The sequence below is a fragment of the Diabrotica undecimpunctata genome, chromosome 8 (assembly GCF_040954645.1).
Source record: "Diabrotica undecimpunctata isolate CICGRU chromosome 8, icDiaUnde3, whole genome shotgun sequence".
In the NCBI taxonomy this organism is placed as follows: Eukaryota; Metazoa; Arthropoda; class Insecta; order Coleoptera; family Chrysomelidae; genus Diabrotica; species Diabrotica undecimpunctata.
The window spans coordinates 7065628-7078305 of NC_092810.1; the positions used below are offsets into that span (position 1 = coordinate 7065628).

General features: G+C 31.2%; 1 protein-coding gene across 1 annotated transcript in view; it reads right to left on the reverse strand.

The window, feature by feature from the left end:
- LOC140449216 (adenosine receptor A2b-like) overlaps positions 1-12678 on the reverse strand; it is a 304878-nt gene that overhangs the window by 60035 nt on the left and 232165 nt on the right. Inside the window, exon 3 of the mRNA XM_072542397.1 lies at positions 6842-7530. Coding sequence (XP_072398498.1) covers positions 6842-7419 — 578 coding nt within the window. The 5' untranslated portion in view covers positions 7420-7530. The remainder of the gene's footprint in view (positions 1-6841; positions 7531-12678) is intronic.

Here is a 12678-nt window from a genome sequence, read left to right on the forward strand (position 1 = left end):
ACGGGAAGGATAAAAGAATCGAATAGGTCAAATACTTTTCAAATATTCCACTTTTTATTTTTATTGGTCGGGTTTTATCGTGTACCTTAACAGTCATAGAGGCGTTTTTGTAAATATTGTAAATAAGTTTACAATACTTATCGTCAATTCTGCTGATATTTATTGCTTCTTTTAGACTGTCTATTTTGATCTTGTCAAACGCTTTATGAAAATTTATGAAAGTGGGGACAAGAGGTTTGTTTTATTCTATCGATTTTTCAATGATTGTCTTTATTATATGGAGGTGATTATTCATTGGTACCATAATTTAAAAAGAATCCTTCCTGCTCTTTCGGTTGGTAGAAATCTAATTTTTTTGCTCCAATCTTGATGTCATTAACCTAGTGAAGAGCTTGTATATGTGGTTAGAGGTCCTTGTATCTACCGTGGGCATCTTGTAAAGTATATGTGAAAGTATTCTTACGGCATCAAGTTGACAAAAGGAGGTCCTTGTATCATAAATAAGTAGCTGAGTTTGGAGAAGTAAATCAGGTGTCTTTGTGTAGTCTGCAGGAGGTTTGCAGAGACGTTAGAAAGGAGCCGGGGTGCCAAAGAGGAGAGATCACATCGTTGAGGAGACTGGACTTTTCTGGGTATGTTCCAACATACAACTCAACAAGAAAATAAGCTGTAAGTGTTTGTACAATTGAATTTTATATCTGTGAAGAATCGGTTTGACATCATGGTCGTTAGCATTCAAATTTAAGAACTAAGGTTTTGGTAGGCTAATCAAAAGTTTAAAGTTTTGTTGTTTCTTTTTTTAAGTAACGAAAAATTTAAGTAAAATTGGTTTTCACGTAATATAAATGTATGTAGATTTAAAATATTATTATTATAAAAATTTGAGTTATTTTCTTGTATGCTGATTGATAAGATAACGACAGAATTTGATAATTGTTTTATTCTTTCATATAAAATAAAGAAACGTAAATTTTTGTAATATAATATTTTTTTTATTCTTATCCTTTTTTCTCTATATATAGATAAAAGACAACTAGAAAATCTTTGAATCCATCGATCACAGGTAATATAAGGAGTTTATTTTACTTTTGATAACAAATAAGTTATATTTTTTTATTGGCTCAATAAACTAAGATTAAAGTCAAAATAAACAATCATAGCAATATATATATATATATATATATATTTATATATATATATATATATATATACATATATATATATATATATATATATATATATATATACATATTAGTAAAAAAATGGAGCTTTATAGTAGAATATAAACCCGCTTGCACTGATAAAAAATAGTAGCGATTGTAACGTAGGAATAAAAAAAATATTGAATTTAATTAAACCCCATCACAATGAAATCTCTTGGGTAGAATTGCATATATTTTAATGACCGATATTGAACAATTATAATTATGAAAGATAGTAGTTTCGGATAGTGTTGGAGATCTGTCAATAACGCTATTGCAACATCCAGTTCGGCTGGATATTGCAATAGCATCTATAAAATGTTAATGTCTGTAAAAAGACATTACCGTTCCCGTGTAAACAAACACCATTGTATATTTTATTTTAAAACTAGATTAAAGCCAGTTTTCCAGTTATTTTTGAATTTTATACTCCATTAATACATTAGTAACGACATTTTGAGTTTCCAAAGGCTATATATGGGCAAATATAAAGGCTTAATATGGTTTATCTACAAGAAAGTTTATATTAAATATGTAATAGCAGATTATTCAGAACATTTCTCAAGCAATAAGAACACATGGTAAAATATACAGATACGTAAAATAAACAAGTTTTAGGTAGAGAAGATATAGTTGCTTTAATGAGAATATGAAATATTAAAGTAAGTTGATAACTTCGAAGGGAGTTTAATTAGATAATAAACTCACCAAATTAGAACAATTTCTTAGTGATAAGTATGTAATTGCTAATGCTGATCATTAATATATTACCTACAAGTAAATGCCGAGAATGATCTTGTGAAAAGAGTGATAATACCTAATACAATTTTGAAAATCTCTCAAATTGGGGTATACATACCTAGTGACAAGTTGGCAAAGATTATACTACTCATAGACTAGATTATACTACTCAACGACTCATAGATATTTACAAGACGACTCGTTCAGTCAGTGTTCTCTACCCTGGAGAGAGAGATTATTGTGATAGGGATATAAAATTATAGTAAATTTCAAAAAAATTATAAGTGATAGATGAGAAATAATAATTAATTAAAAGATATCTAATTTTTAACGTCGAGCTGATACAAATTTTATATAAAATTGATTTCGCGCGTAACTGACATTCAAAATCACCGGTTGCTTCAAGCGTTGTTTTCGAGAGGACGGTTCATTCTACACAAAAAGTGACAAATAATAGTTTTGTTCAAAATTATCTCAGCTACATTTTTTATTTGGCACATTTTTTTCTACAGCGTACAGATTTTTGATAAATGGATTTTTTTTGTTTTTACCATCCTACGAGTGTGCGTTTTAGGGGGAAGCCTGCAGGTAAAAGTGGTAAACTTTTTTCCGCTCCCAAAATTGACAGAGATTCTAACAAAAACAGCTTAAGGCCTTTAATTTGAATGTGAAGAATTTTAAATTCGTCATAAAAAGAATGATCATAATCATTATTTTCATGACGAATTTAAAACACCATGGTTTCATAAGTTTGCCTTTGTAGACCGTAGACACCTGACAACAATTATTAGGTTACGAGCAGGACATTGTTTGGCGCCAGATCATCTGTTTAAAATTAACTGTATTGATTCCCCTTTTTGTGAGTGTGGGTAAATAGGAAGTATAATACACTCCTTGCTAGAGTGTCCTATCAATAAGACACCACTATTTGATTTAGGTATATCAAAAACTTATTAAAGATAGATGCCCAACACCCATTTCAGTACAAAATATTTTCCACAATATCAATGCTAAAACCTTGAAAACGATTGGTAAGTTTATCAATATTTTCCAAATTAAAATTTAAGTAAAATATAAATAAATATCCAACCTAACCTATCCTTTAACCACTGATGTCCTGTCCAAGATGCCAAATTCCAGATATACCTTACATAGACGGACCAAGAAAAATCTATATCATTAATGACATTATGAATTGAATTATGAATGAATTATTTTAGAATATCCACTATAAATTGTCCAAAATAGTTGAAGGAAATATTAGGCAGGTAATATAAGGTTAATTCCAGAATCTCTGTGATGAGAATTCCCTTCTATAATTGAAATGAAAATATATACATGAGCCACGTACCTAAGAGGGGGAGGCCATAAAACGAAAGAAGGAGAAGAAGAAGAAAAAAATTATTAGAGTCGCCATCTTATGGTCAGGCCCGGGAATTATTGACAATAATATTTGTCTTTTAAGTTGATAAAATATACAAAAAGATATGTAGAAATTCTTCTCATTTCAATATACAAAAATATAGGTATCTCTATTTATTCCCTATTGGTATCACATAAAAATATATATTAGAGACACGTCCACTCGAAGCGAGCATACATATAATGTAGGCCATTCGAGAGTCTCTTTATATGCATGTCACAACATGATACTGTTGCATTTATACGAGCTAAATAACAGATCTTCTACAACAATTGACTTTTCTAGCATCAACTTTAAATCTAATATACATGTATTCAAAGTAGCTTTCATACGCAGAATTTCTTTGACAAAAACAAAATGAACCAAAATAAATGCTTTTTAATTTTTATGAATATATTTAAATATAAATATTCCAGTCGTCAGAGATTTGACTTACAAAAATGATACGAACAAGCTGAATTTTGCTGAGAATGTCAATTTTGGGAGCGGAAAAAAGTTTACCACTTTTACCCGCAGGCTTCCCCCTAAAACGCCCACTCGTAGGATGGTAAAAACAGAAAAAATCCATTTATCAAAAATCTTTACGCTGTAGAAAAAAATGTGCCAAATAAAAAATATAGCTGAGATAATTTTGAACAAAACTATTATTTGTCACTTTTTGTGTAGAATGAACCATTCTCTCAGAAACAACGCTTGAAGCAACCGGTGATTTTAAATGTCAGTTACGCGCGAAATCAATTTTAAATAAAATTTCAGCAAAAATAAAATCAGCTCGACGGTAAAAATTCGATATATTTTCATTAAAATGTCTAGATTTGACTAAAATGACTAGAGTTAGTCTAAACATACTACATAAACATAGTAATAAACATACTATCAAAAATTATCCAAAGGTTAAACTAGGGATTCTATTTTTTATAAAGTTAAATGACAGTGTACTCACCGAGCTCTGAATTTTTGAAGCTAAGCTTTTATGTTGGTGTTGTGTTACTATTTTAAATCTACAGTAAAATGCTGAGACGAGCGTCATGGGTAGCGTCATAGAATGGCGGTTCTTGACATCGATTCACTACTCTCGATTAATTCGTTTCTAGTAATCATATATTTTCTATAAGCAGGTTTAAATTAAAAAGTGCATGAAAAATAACTACCAAAATATAGATTTCTTTAAATTAGAACTAAACAATTAAAAAGAATATCTGTCACTAAAAGATTCGATTCGTAATGATTGTCAAAACCTAAACAAGTCATAAATGTCATCCGATTAATAGCAACATTGAATCATCTGTTTAAATTTTTGTAATAATTCTCGTTTTAAAATAATTTTATATAAATACAATTATTATTTTTAAATACCACTCTAAAGTATAATGGAAAATATGGGAGTGCCTAACCACCTCGCTAACCTGATAAGAAATCTGTGTGTTGAAAACTCAGTCAAACTGGAATATATTCAAATTCGTTCAAAACAAAAAAAGAGCTAGACAAAGCTGCATACTATTAGCATTATTATACAACATATATTTTGAATATATATTGAAAAAAGTACTAGAGAAATACTGAAGTACTGAAAAAGGTATTCTACTAAATGGTTACCGGCTAAACAACATCAGATATGCAGATGACACCATAGTATTTGCGGACAACTTAGAAGACCTACAAGTTTTTATGAACAAAATCACGTATCACAGTCAACAAACCTATCTGTCCTTTTTTATGGTGTTGAATCGTGGACCTTGAACGAAGATATCTGCAGAAAACTGGAAGTATTTTAGATGTGGCTATATCGGAGAATACTCAAGATTTCGTAGACTAACGGAGTCACAAATTGTCTATTTTGTCTTATATTTTCGTAAATGGTATTGTATATATTTAAATTTAAAAATAATTTGCACATTTTAAAATTTCAAATGCAATTTTTTTTCAAATATACCAAATTATATTTTAATCAGATAAATCAGATACCAAGAATAGATAACTCAGTCGGTCAGATAGCCAAGCGGGCTGGGCAGCCGATTCTCATTCGCTTCACTGTCGAATGGTTTAGTGGATGTGGGTTCGAGCCCCAGCTCGGTGCACAGAAAAATAAAAAAGACTAACGCAGCAGTTTAAAATTCTAGATGAATCTGTGGCTTAGACTAGAATATGCTGGTGTCTGATCGGCCTATGGGAGAGCAGTACGGCAAGAGATAAGGGCTTGCGGCTCGGTGATACTCCTCCATAGATATCTACCTCAAGGGCGTGGCGCCTAAATACCGGTGTATATATATATTTTAAATATTTTAAGCTTTATTTAAATTTTCCCACCAAAATTAAACTTTGAAATTCCTGCGTAATTTCCCACTTGAATTAGTTCCGATACAAATCTCTTGGAGCGCTGAATATCATATCTAACTAAAGTATTGTCGTGAAGCATCTAGAGGTAGGTGATTTGTGAAGCTTCCTCAAACAATCTCTCGATGTAGGTCGATCGGGGTACCTCTCAATAAAAAGACATCCGCTGCATGGGAATTATTTCCACATTCACCAATTATTAATACAGCTGCTACTTTGTCTAGCTGTCTAGCTTTGTCGAGCTACTAACGTCTCGTTAAATAATAATTAAACTAAATATTAACTAACAATTAACTAAAGACAACTTGAATTGACTAAACTAAGCAGAAACAGAAACTACATATTGAGATATAAACGCTTTTTCAAACTAAAAACAACTAGAGAATTGACAAACGTTAACTTTTTTGACAAAAAAAAATCGCGGATAGAATTTAATGCCAAACTAGAATTTTAGTAATTATTCAATTTGTTCGTCAAAATCATCTTAAATCCAAACAAAATGTGTATGATTGAATAGGTATATTAAAATAATTGTAGTTTCGCATTTAATTAATAAATATTCTAACGTTCACCTCTGGTTAATTGTCAAAAAAGTTGACTTTGACGTAAAAACAATTAGAGTATTGAAAAACGTTCACTTTTGACAAGTAACCAGAGGAGGAGGTTTTGATATTTATTAATTAAATGCGAAACTACAATTTTAGTATTTATTTAATTAATTCATTAAAATGAGCTTAAACTCAAATAAAATTAGTATAGTTGAATAGGTATTTTTAATACCTTTCAAACGAGGTATTACTTGCCATAAGGTCCTATTTTAAATCTATTTGTCACAGTGGTACTGTAACGTCATCTGTCACTATTACGTCACTTGTTATGACTAAAAGCCTACGTCAGTTTATTACCTCCCTCCAAATTGCACTAATATAAGTATACCCGTTCCAAAGTTACGAGGGGGGGGGGACTTTTGACTAGCACTGTATATATTTGTTCTATTATAATAATATAATAAGCTTTCGGAAAGAGGCAGATATTCATTTAACGTAGAGAACACTTATAAACCAAATAATTAATTAGGCTTATCAGTCTTTTTAATAAATCTAAAATCTTTAATATACTACTCGTAATCTAAAATACTTACTATTGATCGACGTGGTTTAAAATGGCGTATCCTAACGGCGTAAATCCGACCAGTGACGAATAAGCCCAAAACACCACTATATATCTTTCCACGGCAGTATGAGTTATCAAGTTATTATATCTTAACGGTCTCGCTAGCGACGTAAATCTGTCAACTGCGATAGCGACCATCACTAGCACCGATACACAACACAATGATATGGCAACACCGTAACTGAAGAGGCACACTCGAATACTGGTCAAATTTTGAACCCCGCCCAACTCTAGATACATTCCTACAGGCATAAACATTCCAATGCCGAGATCCGAAGTGGCTAACGACATAAATAGATAGTTACTAGGAGTTCTAAGTCTTTTAAATCTATACATGGCCACGAGAAATAGGGAATTTCCTATTAAAATCATAGGCGAAAATAAGAACACTAGTAGTACTGCTATTGTCACTGCTAAAGGCGACGTCAATCTGGAGTACGTCCTAGTGATATTAACTTCAGAGTCCGTAAGATTAGTTGGGAAAAAGTCGGCGTGGTTTGTACTGTGGAAAGCCAGTTGGCTGTGGTTGAAGAAAACAGCATCCATGGATTCATTGATAAAACTGGTTGGACTAGAGTACGTTGCAGTGATGTCTTTGTTGAGGTGATACGGATTGGCCTTTTTGCTGAATATGTAAATTCCTTTAGGTTGTTTCACCTAAAAAGAAGAATGTTGTTAGTTATATATAATATTTAAATCTTAAATAATGGTAATAATAGAAAACGATTTAAAATTGTTCATAAATTGAGACCGGACATATTATACCGGATGGTGAATCCCCAAACGGGTCATAGGAAACTGAATGAAAAATTCTAAATTGATAAATTCCTGCTTCCCTAATTATTTTACATCAAAAGTCATAAGAAACAATTTGTAGAGGACTGAAATCTGTATTAAAAACACGTGTTAAAATTTTTCTAGAGATTAAGCGTACTCCAAAATTTTGCAAAAATATAATACATTTTTCCGGTAACCCCTAAAAGTCAGGCCACACGTAGTGCAAGAATGTGTATGACGTGTTGCGTTTCATCATATTGATGTTTCCGATATTTGACAATATTTGATTTACTAAAATTTTTATTTTGTGATTGATTGTTTAAAACGCACAGCGTTAACGCACAGCGTTAATAGTGCATTTTGGACACATACCTACACGGAAAAGAAATTGAGACTTTTCTATAATGTTGTGCTTGTTAATATACGAGAGAACACGTGTATGAAATGCCTTCTCATATATTTTTGAAAACACAGATAAAAGTGATAGGCCTCGATAGTTATCAAATTTTGATTTGTCATCTTTTTTATGTATAGGCACAACTAAAGCAGTATATAGAATTTGAGAAAAAATCCCTTCCTGAAATGAAAGGTTTACTAGAAATGTTAATTGTTTATATATGTTATGAGATACATGTGTTAACATAAAATACGAGATCTCATCTAGTCCAGCCGAGGATTTTTTTGAGATATCTTTAATTTTACTTTTTATTTCTTCATCACTAACAGGATAAAGGAAAAGGGAGTGTATAGGCGAAGAAAGATTCTTAGGATTATAGTCAGCTGAAGTTTGACTAATTAAGTTTTTTACGGAATTCAAAAAATGTTGATTGAAAGATTCTGCTATGTCATGAGGGCCATCCACATATAATTTTACCACTCGGAAAGATGTAATTTAATTAAAATCTTTTGCTTTTTTTATATATATATATATATATATATATATATATATATATATATATATATATATATATATATACCTCTCCTAGTATTGTTGATAAAATAGATTTGTATGCGCGTCCAAGGTTAGTTTTACAATAAAATATAAGATGTGATAATAAAACATTTTAGCTTCAACTCATTATTTTAGTGAGGAAAAATGTCTGTAAATTTATTATGTATACCACCAAATAGCAGACAAAATACGGATCCATTCATAACATTAGGATCCAAACAACTTACGACTTAACATAAAACAAAAGAACAAAGAGATTTAAAATGCTCTTCACGGAGCTGTATACTTAACAACTATATTCCCTTATCCTGCAATTTATTGTCTTAAAACTCCATACTCCCGAACGTTTACCGTCTCCGGAATGGTACGCATGCATTCACCCAAAAAACTCACCCCCATTCATTCTGAGCAACGCATTCAGTATTTAATTTTTTTTGATATAGTTCGAAGTGAGTGGAGTGCACAGAACTCGAGGTTAGAGCAATGTACTTATCTTAAGTGGATGTAATAGTCTAGGTAGTATTTTGAACAGCCGTTCCGAATAAGATATTTAACAATTCAGACAACCGTTTAGAGTAGAGCTTTTAGAACACGTCGTGTAAATTTAAGCTTTCACCTCTAACTTGCACTTACAGAAAATTATTTTAGATGTGACTTCTATATCGGTATTCCTTACAACATAAAAAGAAAGCTTTCATTTCCTTCAGAGGTGGAAAATCGTTTTGGAAATTATCATTTTACTCTTATAGGACGTGTGAGTGTTAAATGCTACAATACTGATAAAATAATTCTGACAATACACAAACTTTACTTCAAAATTATATTCGTATTTATAAGTAATTTATGAAAAACATATGTGAACGAAAATTAGTTTAATATACACATATCTAGGGGACCAAAACAAAATGCGAGATTACAGAAGGATTTCAAATAATTTATTTCAAAAATTTTTATTAAGAAGTAATAAAAAAGTGACCCGAATATAAAATAAACAGCTTTTCTTCGAATTATCTCAAATAGCTTCTAGGAAAATTAAAAGAGAACTCCATCAATAAAGTAGTCTTTTTTTAAATTTAGTATACTGTATAATCTTTACGGTTGCTGATGACTGTCCTACATCTGTAAGGCAAACTCAAAATCAGATAGTCAATGTCTTTCTGCGGTATTCTGTTCTATTCCATTGAAAGCTCCTTAAATAGTTGCTTTTTGTACTGAACGTAATCTTTTGTTGTAAAATGCGTCTGCCCAATATGTCCAATACATGCTCAATTGGGTTTAAATCTGGCGATTGTGCAGGCCATGGTAAAACCAGTAATCTAAACAACAAACCAGCCGGCAATCAATCGTTTATCGATTTTGAGTATTAAATTCTCAACGCGGTTCCTCCCGAGAACTAATATATATTATGAAATAATATACAACATATATGTATATATATATATATATATATATATATATATATATATAAATCTTTTTTCTTACTTATATATATACAGGGTGTTTCAAAAAAGGTAACCCCGTCTCTAGGGTAGGTAAAAAACTGAAAAATAATTGGGGTTTGCTTAGTAAAAAATTTTCGTAACGCCATCTGTTTTCAAGATACAGGGCGTTGAAGAAAAAAAAATTTTACGCATTTTTTACGATTTCGCCGAAACTACTGGCAACATTGTAATGAAATTTTATACGAATATGTTTTGGAAGCTGATACATCCCATGAATTTGTTTTTATATCTGATTCTCAGAGGGAGCTAGTTACACGGATCGTACTAATTATTAGTCAATATAACTTTTTTAAGAGTATAACTATTAATCAAAATTTCAAGTAATCTTAAACATCATTCAATTTTACACGAAAAAGTTACTCTTGGTAAAACTCGATACTGTGTACCGTTTTCGGAATATTTTTATTTGAAAATTATGAAGTAATAATTGATGCTGGTATAAAATAGTTAGTAATTAAACAAAACTCACAAGAAGAAAATTAAATTAATGACTAAGAACATAAAATAAAATTCAATTACAGTAAGTGTTCAAAATACCCTCCGTTTTCGCGAATACACAAGTCTATTCTTTTTTCTAATGATTCCATTAACCTTCTAAACGGTAGGGGATCAGCTATGATGTCATTAAATTGACGTTGAATTCTTTCTTCCAATTCTTGACGTGAATTTACTTCTGTAGCATAGCCTTTTCCTTTATATACGACCAAACTGGGTAGTCCAAAGGGTTAAAATCGCATGACCGAGGAGGCCAATGAATCGGAGCTTCTGCACCTCTACCAATCCATCGATTCAGAAAATGATTACTCAACCAATTACGACACCTTCTATCAAATTGTGGTGGAGCTCTATCGTGCATAAAAAATAAAGATGAAGTGCAAAAAGATCTTCGCTCGTTTAGAGTTAAATCTTCTAATATCTCGAATAAGGAATTGTTTAAAAAATCAAGATACATATCACCATTTAAATTTCCAGGTAGAATATGATAACCTATTAATTTGTTACCTAAAGTTGCTGCCCAACCATTAACTGTAAATGAGTGTTGATAATGTAATACCCTTTTGACTCGTGGATTCTCATCACACCAGTAGTGTGCATTATGGGAGTTAAACATACCTTGCCGCGTAAAAATGGCCTCGTCCGTAAAAAGAATGCATTTAAAAAAATTTGGATTGTGGGCTGTCCTTTGTTGCAATGTTTCACAAAAATCCACTCTAACCGGTAGATCATTTGGCAAGAGCTCTTGGACTTATCTGTAATGATAAGGATGTAATTGCTGTTCTTTCAGTACCCGCCAAGTACTTGAAGAAGAAGTATTTGTTTGCCTTGCTATATTCCTTACGCTAACTGTTGGATCTTGATCAAGTAAATTTAAAATATTATTTTCTTTATTAATTGTTCTTGTTGTTCTTGGTCTACCAGAATTTATTTTATTTGGTCTCATATTCCCAGTTTCTCGACAACGTCGTTCAACGGCTCTAAATGTTTTTTTACTTGGTAAGTTTCTTCTTGGAAACTTTTCTGCATAACGTGTCACAGCTGCACTAGAACATCCTAAAGATTCACCTAAGGTTAATAACATGTCAGTGTATTCAATATTTGAGTACATTTTGATTTGATTTTACAAATAACAAGGTTTCAAAACTCTAATTATTGTTGATTTATCGTCATAACAATCAATAAATGTCAGATTTCCATGGCACACTTGGAGAAAATAGAGGTATACCTATTAGAACTTTATCATTACTACCAGCATCAATTATTACTTCATAATTTTCAAATCAAAATATTCCGAAAACGGTACACAGTATCGAGTTTTACCAAGAGTACCTTTTTCGTGTAAAATTGGATGATGTTTAAGTTTACTTGATTATACTCTTAAAAAAGTTATATTGACTAATACTTACTACGATCCGTGTAACTAGCGCCCTCTATGAGAATCAGATATAAAAACAAATTCATGGGATGTATCAGCTTCCAAAACATATTCGTATAAAATTTCATTACAATGTTGCCAGTAGTTTCGGCAAAATCGTAAAAAATGCGTAATTTTTTTTCCTTCAACGCCCTGTATCTTGAAAACGGATGGCGTTACAAACATTTTTTACTAAGCAAACCCCAATTATTGTTCAGTTTCTTACCTACCCTAGAGACGAGGTTACCTTTCTTTGAAGCACCCTGTATATTCTAGTCATATCAGCAAATTTAAATAAAATGTGCCTTTTTCTCTCATTATTTATTATAACTGGTTCTTATAATTTGTCACGTAGTGTACATACATATTAATCTGTTCTCAAACAGCAAATTATCCATTATAGCTAAAATCTCTATGGTAATTTTATATTTGCTTTCTAATTGATCCCACTGATATAGTTTAACTAACCCACCTAAATTTGCATTTACTGTTAAGTGTTTGAAATAATGTATAAAACTTTTTACCTTAGGATTCTATCCGAATAAGAAGAAAAAACCGATGCATTAGGTAATACCCTGCTTTGTTTTAATGAAATTAATGTTTACATTTCTTAAATGCTATGCAATTTTACATAATATGCATATAGGGCTCTTCCGTTACTC